We start from the raw sequence: 18,680 nt of genomic DNA, 5'->3' as shown, positions 1-18,680 counted from the left end.
CGACTCTTATAAAAACCTAAAAGACCACACCTCTAAGATTTGGCCTATCAAGCCCATAAGTAGCCCATAAGTATTCCAGAATTCGTACCTTAAACTGTGAAGGCTAAGGGTCTATTTGGTAGAACTCTTTTTGATTCAAATTCTCTGCAGGGAGTGATTCTTTGGAGGAAGTGATTCTGTGGCTGAAAGTGATTCTTTAGTGATTCTCTAAAATAAAATATATGGAGGAATTGATTCTATGCAGGAAGTGAATCAGAGGAAGCTGCTTTTTCAGCTCCTAACTTCTAGTTCATTTCAGAGAATCAGTCTCACGGATTCCACTCAGAGAACTAAAAGCTAAAAGCTGCTGTTTGGCAGAGCTCCCTCTTACTCCAGTCGAAAAGCTACTCTGGGAGCTGCCAAACAGGCCCTAAGTAGAAGCCAGTGTGCAACATCCACCAGACTACCACCCTAGCAAGTAGCAAGGCGTGAAACTCGTATAGGAATAAATAAGCACCCTGCTCAAATAAATATCAAACCGCGCAACTTCAAGGAAGCACATATGGAATTCAACAGAGTAAGCATTTGACCCAACAGGGCTAACTCAGATTCTGTTACACCTCACAAATCAGGATATAGCTGACAACCACTATCAGTAAAACATTTGCCAGAGATGAGATGAAATGTGCACCAGCCACTGGAGAGGACGACATAACAACCAAGATCAGAAATTCACTCATTCCATTCCATGAGATATATAAATGACAGTTATCGCCGTCTGAAGTTCCTAAACCATGGTATGGATTGAAGCAGGAAACAATGCTCTGCGATTTAAGGATAGAGAAGAGCCTGACGAATGGTACCTAACGAGGGCAGCACAATAGCGAGGTGGCCACTACATGAGGGTTGAGGAGAGCTTGAGGCACTCGCTCTGGCACCTCTTGAGGCAGACGTCGTTCCAGTTGGGCACCTGGTGCTGGTTGACGCAAACGGTGCGCGCGCAGGCGTCGGCGCAGGCGTCGAGCTCGGAGACGCCGCAGACGGTGACGCAAGTCTCCGGGATGGGGTCCTTGGAGAACGCCCCCACCTTCTTGAGCATCCGCTTGGAGGTGCACACGCGCTCGCAGACGAAGACCTCGTCGGAGCTCTTCTCGCGGCCGCGCGCCGCCTTGAGGCGCTGCTCCTCGTCGCGCCGCCGCTTGATGCGGATGAACTGGCCGGCGACGAGCGCTGGAATCGCCGCGCCCAGCAACGGCCACCACGCGTCCACCATCACCTCGTGAGCGAGACTCCGCGCGCAACCGACGCCGCCTGGGGGTAAATCGGGGCTGCGCGTATCAGATTTGGCCAAAATCCCTAACTAGACAACAACGATCTGTGAGGAATTCGTGGGGCGAGAAGCGGAAGAGATGGATGGGGAAAATTGGGGGAGGCACCTTGGGACGGACCGCTTGGTCACCGAGGCGTCGCCGCGCGAAGGAGAGGAGAGGAGGGAGGCGAGGGTTTTAGGCGAGGAAGACGAGGTGGCGTCGCTTCCTTTCTCCAACTCCAATCTGTTCTGTTCTGCCTTCTGCGGGTCCGGAGATGATGGCTGGAGTAGTGTTGGGCTAGAAATGGGCCGAAAGTTTGGCACCATCTTCACAAAGCCGAGAATTTTTTTTATATTTTTTCAAATAAAAAACTACAAATATATACATCCGTTCTAAAATTTTGCAAATGTCGCCCATTTAAAAAAATGTTTTTTTATTTATCTTTTTACAAGTCATATTTTTGTCTAAAATTTTTATGACTGATAACATCCTCTGCACCATATTTTTTTATAATTTTAGATCATTGGAACGCTGCAGTTTTATTTTTTTTAACAGACGCATATATTTTAAATTTTCGATTTAAAAAATGAAAGGTCCCAAAGCCGACACCTTCATGACGAAGCCCATCTGAAATACTAGACTGTAAATAGATACTTTTCACATTTCGAGCAATCGAATAGAGAAGGATTTGGAATCGAGCCTCTGTTCAACATGTACGGATGCGTGCTTCTGAAAATAAAAAGAAAATTATACTATTCCGAGATGATACACATTTTCTTTTAGATGTGATACACATATATTACTTGACCTTACAAGCGAGGTAACTATTACATCTAAAAGGCGAAGACAACTATTTACAACTTATCAGGTATGTACAAGGTATAATGTGAAGCCCACAATTGGGTGCAAGCTTCAAAAAACACAGCCCGCCCAAATAGCTTCGTCAGGTCAACCACCATGTTGCAGTCGAGGGAGAAGCAAGTCTCCGAGAGGAAATGGGAGACAGGGACATCCATACTGCCCAAAAATACCGCAGCACCAGTAACATCCAACTGAATTGGTGCAGTGCCACTCGGGAGGCAAGACCTAGGATTCTGATCTTTTGAGACGCAATTTGAAGTTTTTCTCCAAAAATCCCAAGGTTTCTGCATAAGAAGGGTCATTCTTGTTCACTGGCTTACATGAATTTATATGATCAGTTGATGGTAGAACCTGCAAAAAATATAACAGTAAGCACTTGAAATTTGCATAAACTGGAACCATCGTAGCACAAGAAATTTATGGAACCATACAAGACAAACAAAAATAACTAGTGGGACAAATGTGAGAATGGTTCATCTGGATCGAAGTACATATGTACATTGGTTGCTTAGGTAACCTAAAAAATTATCAATAAATCCCTGCTTCTTTCCGTACTACTTTGCAGTGCAAAACGGCAAATATGTCAACTAAAACTAAATTTGACTATCATTGGAATTAAAATTGGACTGTGCAACAGATGTGATTGCATGATATGTTAAGCCCCTCATGATACAAGATAATAATTTCCTGCAGAATGGCCAAAATAATGCAATGAACTTTGAAAGCACTTACAACGAGTTCCCCATAACCTGGGTATGCAGATTCAATTGGCACTATCTCCATCCGAAGTGCCCAACCACCATAGCCTTCAACAATCGGTGTGACTTGGGTCTGTCATGGAGCCAATTAGCACAGGTAACTTAACATCGTGGCAGTGGAACCTTGCAGTATGAATGTATTACAGCATTTTTCCTTTACCTCACTAAAACTAAGAACATCAAGAAGTCCTTTACTGTGGCGCTGTCGCACAAAATCGTTTAGTTCAACTAGTCTTGGAGATCCACTTCTTAACTCACCAATCTATTGAAAGTTAAAGTCAGAACATATAGAAACGATGAAAAATTCAGTTGCTAAGCACGTTTGTCATATGAAGATTATACCGAAGGAGCAGGACGAAATACCAACCCCATACGCCATGGCATGTCTGCAAGTTTACTGCCAAAATGTGGACAGCTATAAAAAACCTGTGATAAAAACATAGTTAGATCGTATTCACAGGCACAGAGATGATCACAAATTGCAACAACCAAATACATACTAGCCCAACAGTATTATTCAGGAACTTATCATAATTGTTCAGCTTTGCTTGATACAACAGCTGCTTAACCACAAGTCCACCCATGCTGCAAGTATGAAAATGGGGAGAAAGCAAATTCTTTCAGCAATCAGCAATGACAGAAGTGAGGAAAAAATAGCAGAACAAATATAGCATCACACCACAGCAATTGCATGGGCGAGCACAGCAACATAAACCGGTCAGCCATCCTTACCTATGTGTCACAAAAACAACAGGCCGACTACCAATCCCAGCAGCCACCAACTTCCTCAGCAGCATAGAGCTCACCTCCTATACAACAAATAGGATCTCAATTGAATATTATATGAGTGAGAAATAACACCAAATTATCAATTAATAACATAAAAATAGCTACCAACACATATGACATCAGACATAGATTCTTGCAACCTAGAATTATGGAAAACTGGCCATGCGCAAAACATGTAAAACTTAAAGAAATCTCGAAAGTTATAACCTGAAGGGGCAAGCTGGCTCCAGTCCATTGGGTCAAATTTGTCTGCATAAATTATTTGAAACTGGTAAGGACACAAAAAATTTTAAAAGCAACAAGGATGGTACCAGCAGGGAAGCATCTAATATTCAAATGTACCAGAAGAACTCATATTTTGGAAGGGACCAACACGAGAAGAACAGCAAAACAAAGGCAATTGATGAGGCATCAAAGAACAGACCTTGTATTTGACAGTAAAAAAACGAGCTTGAGGAAAATCTGCTGCAAGCCATTCTCTTGGCCAACATGTGCCCTCTTTTCCAGCATCCTCGTCAATGCTTTCCACCAAACCAGCTTTGGTAGTTGATGATTTGTCATCAGCTATCCGCCATGAATTAAATGGGCCACCACGAAGGCCATGTACAAACACAACATCCATCAAAGGGGCAGTTTTGGACGCAGCATCTGCACCGTCTACAGAGCTCCCAGTTTCAGAGCCACAGTCTTCAATACATCCGTCATCATTATAGTTATCCCTTGTAACTTTTGAAATCCCAAAACCACTGTTGTCCAAATGAACCTCGAGAGGTAACTCTGGATTTAGCGAGAACAGTGCATCTCCAAACTGAGGACATTTTCTTTTATACTCGCTTTCTGAATCAGGATATTCATCAGAAGCTCTTCTCGTATTTATATTCTCAGAGCAGAACATGTTCAACAATGTTAACCGGCAGTAACTTTTTAGTTTTATATCATTGCAAGGAACTCGCCCACTTGCACATTCCTCAAGCCACTTGCACCATACATCATCAGAAATAATTTCCTTCTTTGAATTGGGTAGAAGAGAGAGAATGGTAAGCAGCCGTCCAGCATGCCTTCGAATATGTGCGGCAGGAGGAACCCGTACACTTGAGGGATCAGTGGTAGCATCAGGAGAAGAAACATTAGAAGCAGACACATTCTTGTCTTGCACTTCCCGAATTCGTGATGCATCATATGCTTCAGTTGCAGCAAGTTTCTCATAATCATCACCCAGGAGGATGTGCCTCAACAAGGAAAGAGCCCCTAAATCAGCTATTCTCTTTTGGCATGCACCATCCTCAGAACAAAGCTCAGCTAGAGCTTTTATTCCCTTAAGCGTAGCTGCTGCTGAGTCAGCAGCATCAAACTTAGGCAGGTTCTTTTTGTTCAAATTCTTTAGAGCTGCAGCAAATGGTTCAAGAGATAGAAAATCGGAAAGCGGTACTTTGTCATCAGATCCAGATTCATAGTCCGATTGAATACTTGCTAGTTTAACAACAGCGCTAGCTAATTGATTCAGGACCTGAGTCGCAGTGGAAGCATTATGGTAATCAACCGGACTCTGTCAATAACAGAAGTTGTATTAGGGTGGTAGGAGGAATAACAGGAATGTGAATGACAATGGTACCAGTAAATGATCATAGTCATTAGGACTATTAGGTAACATGCTAAATTCCACAATGCAAATCTAGGTTATACTGTAACATACTAACATTCAAATAATGTTAGATCAACAGAACAGGGCAGCTGGCACATGTCTGGATAATAAATGATGATATAACCAGATGCTTCAACTTTGTTACCAAATTCAACATTCTAATCAAAGGAAATTATGGTTTACATCAAAGCATGAATGCTTATAGAACCTGTCTTTGACCACAGTGGGATAAATCTACCAGTCTGTTCTAAATTGCTACACACTGTCATGAAGCATTCAATATAACGTTTTATAATTTGTATTAGGATACTACTATAAGCATCCATGCTCAAAGGTATTGGATACTGTGACAATGTCTAAAACAACATCTACTTTGAAACAAATGAAGTACTTTAGTCAGAGCTTGAACCAATCTACTTTTATGCTGTGATATTGTGTATACAAGCTTAATATCTTTAAAGTGGGTAAAACACTCATCCAAAATATATTTTGCAGTAAACAAAACATGAGTACCTTCACTTTATCCGGCTCAGGCTGAGTGGTTCCTTTCAAATTTCGTACCTTGTTGTCACCAAGAATCTCAGAAAGGGCAAGAGCTAACCATCCCTGAGAAATTGGCACAGAAGCTGGCCCGTAGTCTTCAAGTATGCATGAAAGGATTTTCACAGCTGTGAGATGTGTTTTATCTGACACAGATTTATCAAAAAGCCAACGAAGAAGAATGCCAGACCATCGTTGAGACTCCTCAAGTGATAAAGGAACTTCACCAGCATAAAGCAAACTCAGAGCCACCACTATTGATTCTTTCATACTGTTCTGACCATTCTGATTTTCTATCTTTTTTGTGATACTACGAAGAGGATGAAGGCCCTTCTGCCTTATCACAAATTTTGACTCATTACACCGCATCATGGATAATAGGAAAGTAGATAACGCCAGCTGGCCCAATGGCATGTCATCGCTCTCAGTAGCCTGAGAAGCTGTAGAAAGAAGACTAGAGCACCAATCAGGTACTGAAAGAGCCAAGGTCAAATTCTGGTCTTCTAAAAGAGCTCGAGCCACCAGAACTCCATGCCACTTAACAGTTCTTTCTGGTGCTTTCAGTGCAGTTGCGACCGCATGCCCATCACTATCAAGTTCTTGAATACGAGAGCGATTCAAATCAGATGCTATAGCCCAGTTTGCAAGGGCCCATGTAGCAAAAGGTACAGCTACATGCTCCCTCTGCAAGTCATCCCAAAGGCCTGGGACAGCAGAAGAACTTAATTTCTCAACTAGTGGAGACTCAATAGCAGCCTCTTGCACCACCAATCTTCGACTATTATGTGAGACTTCCAGAATATCATTATCTGAGTTGTTCAACTCCAAGGAGTTATTTCCCCTAGAGAATCCCAATATAGTGGTTCCACCAACCACCTTAATCCCTATTCCTTTTAATCCTCTGTCACCATCATTGCTGCTATTATCCTCGTGGTCATCAAAATGCATGCCCCCTTGCTCAATGACTTCAATTGCTGCTGCAATATCTCTTGTATCAGCATCTGCAGGCAGCAAAGGCTGAAACGAAGAGTAATCTGCATTATCGCAGTTCGAAGTGATGATATCCATAAGTGCAGCCACAAGCATGCTCCTCCCTTTAGAATGATCCGAACCATCAAATGAAGAGTGCCTAGAGTTCTGTCTCGACAATAGAAAATATATTAGGTATGGGTAACTAATAGTGTTCATGAAAGTGGCAAAGCTAGAAAATTTAATGACTATAGGTTGCTTCTTTTTCATAAAGCAAAGTATGCCTGAAGATAACACATATCCAGAAAAGAATGAAAAAGGTTAAGAAAATGACTGGTCAGCAACAACAAAAAAATCTTCACACAGTTTTTACCTTGTAACTAAACCAAACAGAATAAAGGTCTGTTTATGTTATTTTGTTTATTTTGCATCTACTTGACATGCAGGAAAGAAACATTAACAAGCTCTTATTGATCCCACATTCTTTTGGCACAGGAATGAAATAGAAACTCTGCATTGCAGCTCCAGACATATTCGTAGCAGATTAATTATCTTAAGCAAAAGACAGGCAAATATGCTGACCTCCAATCACATCGATTATCCAGTCATAGAAATGTGTTATATGTTCATTGCATGGATCATACTGTCGTAATTTGCATAAACGAACAAGTACCTCGATGTTAAGACTGCACGAGAGATGACAAAGCCACCAGTCAAAATTTACTACATTTTTAACTCCTAGACCTTATTGAACCATAAAAACAGCAAGTTTGTGCAGCTAAACTGCAGGTTAAGAACTCATCCAACATCCAGATCTATTATCATCGCAATGCAGTTACATCGCGTATTGAACCATAAAAACAGCAAGTTTGTGCAGCTAAACTGCAGGTTAAGAACTCATCCAACATCCAGATCTATTATCATCGAAATGCAGTTACATCGCGTAGAGAGTTCGAGCTCAAGCAACCTAAAGCGCAAGAACAGAGAGATTGAATACCCATAAGACATGGCATCGACATCCTAATCTTGAAAAATATGAGTACAATGCTATTTCCACTAATAAGCTAGGCAACTAGCTGATCCACACTACATGTCAAAATCTGAATCGTACAACATAGCATATGAATACCCTAATTCGTTGCTAGAAAACAGGCAACATCAAATCAATTTACCTAGCTAAAAAATTAACATCTCAAATATTAGTTAATTCTCAGGACGTATAAGAAATAGTGGGGTTTGCTTATACTAATTCCATGTTGTGGCTACAGTAAATAATCTCAAAGAGCCAACTACAGTGCATATTCACGAATCCCGTGTAATCACACCACCATAAGCTTCTATCTAACCACATTACGGTAATCAATCAAAGAACAATCCAAAAGTAACACATATTATCACCTTCTTGCCGCGCGTGGGTTGGTAAGAGAAGATGAACTGGAGGAGGCAGGGCACGGCGCGTGGGCGCCCGAGAACGGCAGGCGCGACCCACGGATCGGCCACCAGGTGCGCGAGCGCCCTAGCGGCCTCCGCCTGCGTGGCGCCGCGCACGACGCTGTCGAGCAGCCAGTCAACGACGACGCCACCGCCCGCGGAGACAATGGCCGCGCGGCGCGCGGCGCTGGCGGCAGCGATGTCGGCGAGCAGCGCGGCCACCCGCAGCTCGAACCCCGACCGCACCTCCTGGTTCGCGGACGAGAGGACGGACATGAGCGACCTGCACAGCACCCGAGCGGCCGCCACCGTATGCCGCATCTGCTCCACGACGCGTCCCGAGGACGCCTTGGACCGCTCCAGTGTCTCCTCGAGGTTGTCGGTGGTGAGGTAGACCGTGCCGGCGGCGGCGAGGGAGAGCGTGGAGAAGGCGAGGAGCGGGGCGAGGCGGCGGGCCCCACTGCGGTGGGGCGCGAGGTGGTGCGGCGGTTGGGGCGGGGCGGCAATAGGGAGGGAGAAGGATGCGGAGGGAGATGGCGCGGTAGAGGCTGGCGGAGTGGTGCTTGAGGAGAGCAATCGGAGGAGGTGGCGGTGGTGGTGGAAGCGGCGGAGGTGGAGGACGCGTCGCAGCATCGCCGGCCCCGGGGAGGAGTCGTGAGCAGCTTCTTCTCGTCGGGAGGGTCGGACTTTTTTATTTTTTGGGCTATGTGTTTGACGAGTGCGGCGGCTGCCGGCTTGCCGTAGGGAGGAAGGCGAGGAAGTTGGGGGAAGGAGGGAGGGCACGCGGGAATATTCGCCGGAGAAGAGGGGCGAGCGAGAGAGAGGCGGTGGTGCGGCGAGGGAGGAGAGAGAGAGAGAGGAGAGCGGGGTGTGTTGGGCCTGGGTTTCCTTGATGGGCTGCCCAAGTTTGGGTCGGACTCGAATCTTCGTAAAGCCGCAGCCGGTGTTGAAAGGCCGCAAGTTTTCGTTCTCCGTGTACTTTTTTCTTTTTCTTTTTCTTTTTCTTTTTCTTTTTGAGAGAGAGATTTTCTTCTCCGTGTACTTTTTTTAACGAAACCGAGATGAGAGCTGTGTTATATTAAAAATACGGAGCCCGACAGACAAAGTACATAGGGAACAAAATAAAAACATAGATGATTTGGTTTGGAATTAAAAACATAGATAAAAACATATCCTCGTCTTTTCCATGCAACTATATGGTTAGAGGTGGCTCAGTATATACGTCTGAATCGAGTTTCTCTACAGTATCTAGCTTGTTGAATACATTATATTTGCTACAGTATTGTAACATGATCACTCATCAGTCTCAAGTGTAAGGTCATTGTATTCATTGCATGTGTATATATAGGATTATTACATCCACCTATAAAGACAACTAAATACTCTTCTCTTTCAGAGTTAATGCATCTTCTCAGCCTGCTTATACTCGTCCAGCTATATACACTGCAGCTTAAAAAATTCATACAGACAATCAAATACATCCTGATTGGTTTCTCATATGAAGATTATTTTGCAATAGAATGTGATTAGTTGCTCATATAAAGATATTTTATGGCCCTAACAAATGAGTCTGTCTGCATGAACAGATGCAGGAGTTTATATCTGTTGGGCCAGGTTACGGGCATACATTTGGGGTGTGTTTTGTTGCAAAAGAGGGATTGTATCGTATAGCCTGACCAAATGAAAACAGGCTGATGAGCCGTATATCTCTTGAGAAAAGTGTGTTGGTTGACTGTATGAGTGGATGTAATGGAGGATATACTGAACATGTGAAGATTTGTAGTTGACTATATGAGCGAATGCAATGATCCTATTATCTGAGACTAACGAGTGGATTTTACTGACACTGTAGCTCATGCATTCTGCATCCACCTAGTCTGGATACGAATGAAGCTTGATTTGGACGTATCGTATAAACAGAATGACTCATACATGCTACATCCATTATGCAGACAACTAAAGGTGCTTTTGTATAAGAATATATGAGCGGATGTAAGTTTCTCGTATATACAAACTCATATACAACAAATTAAATAGATCTTTGCATCCATTAGACCAAATTGAAATAGTAGATATAAATAACTAAATATATATATATATATTTTAAATTATACACATTCACCAAACTAATTACTCTCACCACCAATCAAATCCTAACTAAGTTTCAGTTGAGGTTCGGCTGCTCACTTAGGCCAAGTCCAACGGAAACCTCATCCGCACCGTATCACTGTGCCGCTTGCTCTTTTGCCGATCGACGCGCGAGGACAGTGCTCCAACAGCGACAATATCCATCGGTACAGTGATGTGGGAAGAAGCTAACTCCGACAAATTTGCGGTAGGAAACGGAGGCTCCATCACTGTTTACAGCGTATGCACGTGGATCTGAGGGGAGAAGGAGAGTAATGAAAGATAGAAAATAAGGTAGCTGTTGAAGATAGAAAAAATAAAGAATGATATAATAGTATTAGAGGATACTATAATAATATTATAGAAGATAAATCTTTAGAGTTTCTGTTAGAGATTACTTAATTCGCGTTGCGGCTAACGCAACCGATCGAGCTGGCTTTGCGTATGCAGCTACTGTAAGCCATCCCAGTCTGTCATCTGCATTGTTTATTACCGATGATGATTAGCTAATGTTCCGTGGCCAAAGCATTACTCTATCCAAAGTCGAAGAGGGACAGGAACTATTGAGCAGGAGACAACTTGCCGCTCGAGGTTTTAGACCACTTCTAATATTTTTTTATAAATATCTTAAAGAAGAGACAGTAAAATATTGGTGTTACAAAATAAACTTTTACTGCATGGTATATATACGTTGTTTATTTTGATCTCTTAAGATAATTAATGATTGTATATACTATGATTAAAATTATCATTTTATTCATATGGCTAACTGTGTTGTTTTATAAGAAGAGGAGGAGCGAGTAGTGCTTGTATCATGAATGGTGTAGAAGAAAAAATATAGGGAGAGCAGCGCCCTAATGCAGTATTTTACATCTTGGATGACTTCAATAGCTATTTTCTTTCGTAAAAAAAATTATATCTCTTTTCTTTTTAAATAACTTACCACATTAATTTTTTCATTACATAAATATTTAATTAATGTCTAAAAAAATTAGCGTTACAGCCTTCCGCGATTATTGCCCGTTCATCATGCAATCTCACGCATATAAAACTGAAGCAAAATAGTAGCTAAATAGATAGATTTCCACTGCCAAGGATCCAAACGCCCCCGACAGGATTTTCCTTTTCCTCTTCAAATGTCTTGTGAAAAAACGCAAAAAACATTGTGACAATATAGGAGACGCGAGGTTTGCAATTTCGTCAAAATTTGCCAAATCTTGTTCAAAGTAAGTAGGAAAAAAAGATGATGGAAGTCTACTTCGATTTCGTGATTCATCATTGCCTTCCACTCGTGATTGCTATTCTTAGCCGTTGGATTTGCGTGGAAAATAGACTACGCGTCCATCTGCGGGTTCTGATCAGTACCCGCACGGCAAGACTCTGGTGCTCTGCGAGGGGCGCACCCCCACCAATGTACGGACACCACCACGCGTGCTCGACCTCGCCGCCCGCCGCCGGCGACCGCCGCGCCGTCCCCTTCGACCCACTCTCCCTCCCCCGCCTCCTCCTCTCCGTCGCCGCCGCCCCGACCGTCCCGGTCCCGGCCCTCCACGCGGCGGGCCTCAAGCTCGGCGTCCTCCCCTCCTCCCTGCCGGCCTCCAACGCCCTCATCTCCGCCTACTCCCTCGCGGGCCTCCTCCCCTCCGCGCTCCGCGCCTTCTCCCTCCTCCCGCGCCCGTCCACCGCCTCCTACACCACCGTCCTCTCCGCGCTCTCCCGCCACGGTCGACCCCAGGAGGCCCTCTCCCTCTTCGCCGCCTCCACAGTCGCCCCTGACGCTGAGCTGCTCTCCTGCCTCGTCTCCTGCTGCCGCCGCACGTCCGCCTTTCTCCCCGCGCGCGCGGCGCACGCTTACGGCGTCAAGAACGTTGCGGCGCTAGCCTTCTATGCCTCGGCCGGCCCAGCGCTGGTCTCCCTGTATGCGAGGCATGGGAAGGTGGACGCGGCCAGGAGGGCGTTTGGTTACATGGACGGCGAGGACGTGGTGTCCTGGAACGCGATGATCGGGGGGTTCGCTAACGCCGGGATGGACACTGAGGCGTGGGACTGCTTCCGGGATATGCGCATGCGAGGTGTTCGAGGGAATGCCCGCACAGCTGTGGCGGTTCTGGGGGCTTGTGATTTGGAGTCTGGCAGGCAGATCCACGGATACATGGTGAGAAGCTATGATTGTTGTTCAAAAGCCATTTTGTGGAATGCGTTGATGAGCATGTATTCGCACGTTGGTTGTGTCAGCGATGCAGAGCGGGTGTTCTTGGAGATTGAACGGAAGGATGTTGTGTCATGGAACGTTATGATCGGGGCATTTGCAAAGAATGGATATGGAGAAAGGGCCCTTGAGCTTGTGGACATGATGGCGCAGTGCGGGATGCAGCCAGACTCTATGACATTCACAGCCGTTCTCATGGCATGCTGCCATGGTGGTTTGGTCGATGAAGGGCTTGCACTATTCCAGCGCTTTGTGTCAGTTGTTGGTCTCGTCCCAACTATGGAGCAGTGCGCCTGCATTGTGGATTTGCTTGCACGTGCTGGGAGGTTCATGGAGGCATTGGAATTTATCAATCGGATGCCAATGAAACCGAATGCAATTGTCTGGGGTGCTTTACTGTCTGGAAGTAGGATGCACCACAGTGTGGAATTTGCAAGGATTGCATTTGAGCAGCTGGTTCAGGTAGAGCCAGAGAACGCTGGGAATTTTGTGACGATGTCAAACATATATGCAAATTCTGGAATGATAGAGGATGCAAAGAGAGTGAGGATGATGATTGACAGGGAAGAGTTAGTGAAGCCTTCTGGACAGAGCTCTGTGGAAGTTCTGTGACATGGTACAAATTTCACGGATTCTTCAGATTTCCACAAATTTCAAAGCACAAAACAAGGGTGGATTCCAGCTACTTACACCTTGGAGTTCTTCAAGGTCACTACTCACTAATCTTTTGTTACCCTAATTGTTTAGCACTATCATCATTTAATGAATTGGAAGTCTACCTTGTGATTTCAGATGGTCGATGGTCAATATTAGTTGTGATGAAGGGATTGCAGTAAGACAAATCAAAGCCTACTACAGCTAGCGCCTAGCAATCCGAAGTCACTCCAAGTACCTATACGTTTTGATGGCAATTTCACTTAGCATCCCTAATACTGGTTTTTTACAGCATAGTTGCCTAGGTGGAGCAGTTTTTACTTATTACTTGTTCCAATGTGTCGTTTCTCTTATGCTCTCGCCTTGCCTTATTCAGCAATCAGAAATTGGATATTAGCACCCATTACCACAACTGACGTTGATAGTATATCAACTGAATTAAGTATACTGATACAGTTCTGATCTCCTAAAGTTTCTGTTGGAATTTTCCTTGTGGAAAATACATTAAAAATTTCCAATTTTGAGGATTTCCTTTTGCTGGGAATTAATTGGAAATAAAATAGAGAAATAGAAGTGGTACCTACTTGCCATTGTGACATAGAAGAGGGGGAAATGGCCTGGCTATAATGTGGAGAGAAAAGGGGATCGTGGAATTGTTTTTCTCACCACAATATAGCTAGGGACGCGGTCGCCGTTCCAAGCCCGTGAGTCTCGTTAAAGGGCAACCTCCTCTTCCTGATCAAAGATAGATCGGTTCCCAACTGAGTGTCCTCCTCGATTCTTCTCTCTGTCAAGGTCTCCATGCCAAAGAGTCCCATCCAGTCCTGCCCCGTTCAGATCAGCGCTGCTCCAGCATAACAGGCAGGGACAACACCCCCTTGACGTCTCTCTGAACTCCAGCGGTGCATCCTGTGCAGTGCGATTGGCTTCCTCTGATCGTCAAGTGCTGGTGTTTGGTGAATTAGATTGGGTTGGATTGGTCCTGTGTTGGTTCTGAACCTTTTGGCTCGTTGATTGTTTTGTGCATTCGGGTGACCTTGTGCAGATCTGATTGGTGCTTGATTTGAGGCGTGTGCGCTTGGCCAGCGCGTGCGTGTCCCTCTGTGTTGTTGTGCTGCATCTCCTAGGCCTCAAGCTTGTCGGACAGCTTGCCACGGATGGCTGGAGAGTGTTATCGTATCTCCAAGAGCAGGCGCTGGGATCCTGCAGCAACAGTGGGGCGTAATTGTTCTCTGGGACAGCGACGTGTCGCACTTCACCACCCGACGGCTTCGAGTGTCGTCGCACTGTGAGCCTGATTGCGCTTTCTGATCCTTATTGTTTACTTCTGCTGTTCCTTTATAATATTTCAGAGAACACTGGTTTGTTCATACTAGTTTAACAGTAGCGGTAATTGGTCTCTTGCTTTGCTAATCATCTTGCCGGTAGCTTTCCAATAGCAGCCTGTTCTCCTTTTGTTTTGTTCTGTTCCTGTTTCCTGTGAACGTGCCAGGAGGTGACAGGTTGATTAGCTTCTGTTCTTTATTTAGCAGCTGGTTAATATTTAAAACTGTGTTAAACTTGTTCTAGTATATGTGCTAGCTGCCCTTGCTTTATGCAGTAAGTGGTTTAGTTTCATTACCGAGTCTGTTTTTGTTAACCATCACGAGGCAGCAATTTATTCCTTTTTATTCTAGTGTTAAAATTTGTTGCCTTCACATTACCTATGAATTTGGGAATTAATCTCATGATATTAGTAAGCCATTTAGCTCTATGCTTCCTACAGTTTCTTCACAGGAAAGAAGGCAAATAAAGCTTCTCCAGGATGGAGCCAATTAAAAACTCTGGACTGCCCTTCCCTGCATACGGTCCACAGTTCATCTCCCTGGCAAACATTATTGGTGGTGGCAAAACATCATGACAGAGTTTCTGCAAGAAGATCTTCACCTTCCAACCAACTTGGTCTGCTTGAATCTGCTCATATCGGGTAGTTCGTCTTGCAGGACAAAATCTGTTCATATTAGCATCAACAGTCGTCTCATACCGATATAAATTTTATCTGATTCTTCAACGTATAGCTGCAAATGAATCATTGATTGTTTGATACCACTTGATATTGCCCCTTAATGCGAAAAGCCAGTTTAGTTCGTTGTCAGCATGATGCAAGCATGATGCAAGCATGATGCCTAGAAAACTCGATATTGACGTTTAGGCCTGGTACTGTACCTTTTTATTTCTGGGAAACATGCGCATGTACATTGGAATTGAGGTGCTGATCGATTATGTTTTGTGACATTGAAGCAGGAAAGCTTGCCTCATGGAAGCTGAGCTAATTGCAATTTGAAGTTGATTTATTCTTTTCTTTAGAGAATTTGATGTTGATTTTGATTTGAAATATCTCATACCCGTTTGTTCTTTTATTCTGATTATGGATTGTAGCATAAAAGCAAAAAAAAAAAAAAAACAAATTGTCCCAATCTAAAAAGCTGATTTTCATAATCCATAAGTTAAGTTATACTATAAAATTTTAAAATACATAATCTGATGGAAATAAGCTTTACCAAATCTAGATTGTAACAATGCACGTCAATAACAAACCGGGCCTAACTCCATGAACACTGCATTAGAAGAGGCTAAATATAGTCTGGCCTAGACTAGAGGCCCAGCCCACGTAACCATTGCCCGCGAAAAGAGTTAGAGCAGCGCGGGAAAACGCAAGGCCGCCTTCGCGGGGTTCGCAGAGGTAAGCCGCCTGCTCACTTCCCCGTCCTCTTTTCTTGCGGCGGCGGCGGCGGCGGAACTCCATGGCCCCGAGAGGCGGCCGCGCGGCTGCAGCGGCTAGCTCCGGCTCCGAGGACGAGGAGGAGGAGTCGGGGTTCTCCAGGAGCTACTTCCTGGCCAAGGAGAAGGAGCCCTCCTCCGGCAAGAAGCGCGCCCGCGCTGCCGCGGGCAAGCTCTCTGACCTCAACCTCGTCGACGAGCAGGTTTATGCACCCTCCCACCCCGCGCCCCCGGATCACTTCTTCACCTCTTGCGGTACGAATCCGTGGGTGCAATTGGCTAATTTGCGATCTCTCTGCAGGTGCTGCGTGCCTCCCTCGCTGAGATCCCCCCGAAGCACGAGGAAGAGGTGGAGGCCCTGACAAGAAGCTACAAGGACCAGTACCGCAACTGGCTGTTCGAGCTAAGGTTTCTTCCGAAATTCACAGCCCTAACGCAACCTCGGAGTCAGTTTGGCTAAATCCTGTTGTGGATTGAAGTGAATAATTGTGGAACTGTTCTGCTGTAGGTGCGGCTTTGGCCTCTTGATGTATGGGTTTGGATCTAAGAAGCAGTTGCTCGAGGATTTTGCCTCCACCACCCTGACTGATTTCGCTGTCATTGTAATAAATGGCTATCTTCCGTCCATCAACTTGAAGCAGGTATGGCCTTGTCTGCACAATATTGACCTCTATCCTGCATAATGGCTTGCACTTCGTGCTGCTGTCCAAATAGTAGTTTAAAGTCTATTAAGCATGTGTAATGAATCGAATTGCAGTTCTGATCCGTGTGGAAAAGGCCAACTGAAGCCATGAAGGCATGAATTTGTTATGCAAAGTTGATTGTGCGAGTTTAATTTTCCGTTTTTTGATGCTCGAATCAGCTTTAACCTTTGTTCGAAAATAGGTTTTGAAATTTGAAGAAGAGAACATTTAGGCCTGATTAGTATTAGTTTTGCATAAGAAACCCCTTGTGCGCCTTAGAGGATGTGCTGGTCCTAAATATTTGTATCTTTTGCATTTTTTTTGAAAGGTTGCCTTTTACATATTGATTTCTTTTGCTTCAATTGCTATGAAAAAAAACTGCGTTTATTTATATGTCCTTATGGGGAGGGAATTTTATTGGGTTATATGGTGAAATTTTGGAATTTGACACCTTGAGTAATGAGTACATGCATTTGATTTGGATTGCTTATCAATTTTGAATCAGACAATGCTTCTGTAGTTCATTTCATGCTATTATTTTGAATACTGCATATATTTTACATCTAGCCTTTGAAAAGGACATGTTAGTTATGGCTTAATCTGTTGCATTTTCAGGTCATAGCAACGATAGCTGAAATATTCTGGGATCAAACAAAAGCTAAGCGCAAACGGCAGCCAGGAACAAGGTCCCAGTTATCGCAGCCTTTTCCTTCACAATCAACAGATGACATCATATCATTTCTAAAGAGCCGGACATCCGATGATGTGGATGATCAGGTGTGCCTTCTTATTCACAATATTGATGGACCTGCCTTGCGTGATGGTGAATCACAGCAGTGTCTAGCACAAGTTTCTTGCTGCCCACAAGTCCATGTTGTCGCATCAATAGACCATGTTAATGCACCTTTGTGTAAGTTCCTTGCACATTTTAGCTTCATCCTTCCCTAACAGCTTCATTGTAAAAGATATCTTAAACTGGAAACTATTGCAGTATGGGATAAGAAGATGGTGCACACACAGTTCAAGTGGAGCTGGTACCATGTCCCGACATTTGCACCTTACAAAGTCGAATGTGTTTTCTATCCATTGATTCTTGCTAGTGGTGGTCACGCCCAAACCACAAAAACTGCCCTCGTTGTTCTTCAAAGTCTTACACCGAATGCACAAAGTGTTTTCAGAGTTCTTGCTGAATATCAGTTGGCAAATGAAAAGGAGGAAGGTGAGATCATGGTAAACTTAATTTCCTCTATGAGTTCAGATGGTTGTATACTGATACTTCACTGACTTTGTTTCTCAGGTATGCCTGTCAGTAGCTTGTATACAAAATGTCGCGAGCGCTTTCTGGTAAGCAGTCAAGTGACATTGAACTCCCACCTGACAGAGTTTAAAGATCATGATCTGGTTAAGATCAGAAAGCACTCTGATGGCCAAGATTGCCTCCGCATTCCTCTTGTTTCTGATGCATTGGAGAAATTGCTGCAAGAATTGTCTTGACATCCTGCATTTGGACATTTTCCATGGGTCAGTTCACTCCAATGTTGAAGGTTTTTCTGCTACATGTAACTGAAGAATGTGCTCCTGATCAAAGGAAAATGTATCACCATGGAAAGAATCTGATATGAGCATTCCATTCTGTAACTGTGCATGGATTATTTATTACCTAGATTTCTTAATTGGCAGCATGTTGCATGAATCGCTCTGCTACACTTGGTATTTTTAGTTTCTTTGGCTCAATTTTTTTTCATGAACCATGATTCGGCTATTGGCAGTTGGCACTGCCCAATTATAGGGAAGTCTATTTGGTACAAAGCATGCAATATGCCAAAAGACCTATGCAGCTCAAGTATTAAGGAGACACTATGTAGATATTCACCATGTATTTTAGTGATCGGCAGTTCAACACTAGAATTTACAGCAAGCGACATTAAGGTGAAATGGTGATAGAAGCCGCCACCTTTTGGGTTATCG

General features: G+C 44.1%; 4 protein-coding genes across 7 annotated transcripts; 2 read left to right on the top strand and 2 right to left on the bottom strand.

Moving 5' to 3' along the window:
• Positions 1 to 691: 691 nt before the first annotated feature.
• LOC133911761 (uncharacterized protein At5g64816) lies at positions 692 to 1,552 on the bottom strand. Its single transcript, XM_062354153.1, has one exon. It carries the CDS (start codon positions 1,250 to 1,252, stop codon positions 875 to 877), a length of 378 nt encoding a protein of 125 aa, XP_062210137.1. The 5' UTR covers positions 1,253 to 1,552; the 3' UTR covers positions 692 to 874.
• Positions 1,553 to 1,961: 409 nt separating this feature from the next.
• LOC133911760 (uncharacterized) lies at positions 1,962 to 9,185 on the bottom strand. Of its 4 annotated transcripts, none has more exons than XM_062354151.1 (10): positions 8,247 to 9,184; positions 5,901 to 7,016; positions 4,122 to 5,243; positions 3,905 to 3,946; positions 3,641 to 3,717; positions 3,409 to 3,493; positions 3,251 to 3,334; positions 3,069 to 3,170; positions 2,883 to 2,981; positions 1,962 to 2,501 (listed from the first exon to the last, which is right to left on the bottom strand). In XM_062354151.1, exons 1-10 carry the CDS (start codon positions 8,910 to 8,912, stop codon positions 2,376 to 2,378), a joined length of 3,519 nt encoding a protein of 1,172 aa, XP_062210135.1. In that variant the 5' UTR covers positions 8,913 to 9,184; the 3' UTR covers positions 1,962 to 2,375. The 4 variants fall into 4 exon arrangements, 3 of the variants coding, with proteins under 3 accessions (XP_062210135.1, XP_062210134.1, XP_062210136.1); XM_062354150.1 differs by having other exon boundaries at positions 1,963 to 2,501; positions 5,853 to 7,016; XM_062354152.1 differs by lacking the exon at positions 8,247 to 9,184 and adding an exon at positions 7,431 to 7,525 and having other exon boundaries at positions 1,964 to 2,501; positions 5,853 to 7,016.
• A 2,557-nt stretch (positions 9,186 to 11,742) lies between these two features.
• Positions 11,743 to 15,716, top strand: LOC133911757 (pentatricopeptide repeat-containing protein DOT4, chloroplastic-like). The gene is made up of 2 exons (XM_062354144.1): positions 11,743 to 13,323; positions 13,408 to 15,716. Exon 1 carries the CDS (start codon positions 11,818 to 11,820, stop codon positions 13,225 to 13,227), a length of 1,410 nt encoding a protein of 469 aa, XP_062210128.1. The 5' UTR covers positions 11,743 to 11,817; the 3' UTR covers positions 13,228 to 13,323; positions 13,408 to 15,716.
• Positions 15,717 to 15,750: 34 nt separating this feature from the next.
• LOC133911759 (origin of replication complex subunit 2) lies at positions 15,751 to 18,385 on the top strand. The gene is made up of 6 exons (XM_062354149.1): positions 15,751 to 16,232; positions 16,331 to 16,437; positions 16,538 to 16,670; positions 17,328 to 17,622; positions 17,704 to 17,931; positions 18,010 to 18,385. Exons 1-6 carry the CDS (start codon positions 16,053 to 16,055, stop codon positions 18,204 to 18,206), a joined length of 1,140 nt encoding a protein of 379 aa, XP_062210133.1. The 5' UTR covers positions 15,751 to 16,052; the 3' UTR covers positions 18,207 to 18,385.
• Positions 18,386 to 18,680: the final 295 nt, after the last annotated feature.

This window comes from Phragmites australis, chromosome 3 (genome assembly GCF_958298935.1).
Source record: "Phragmites australis chromosome 3, lpPhrAust1.1, whole genome shotgun sequence".
NCBI classification, from domain to species: Eukaryota; Viridiplantae; Streptophyta; class Magnoliopsida; order Poales; family Poaceae; genus Phragmites; species Phragmites australis.
Note: the sequence above shows the minus strand (reverse complement) of the source record. Positions and strands in the feature narration are given on the sequence as shown.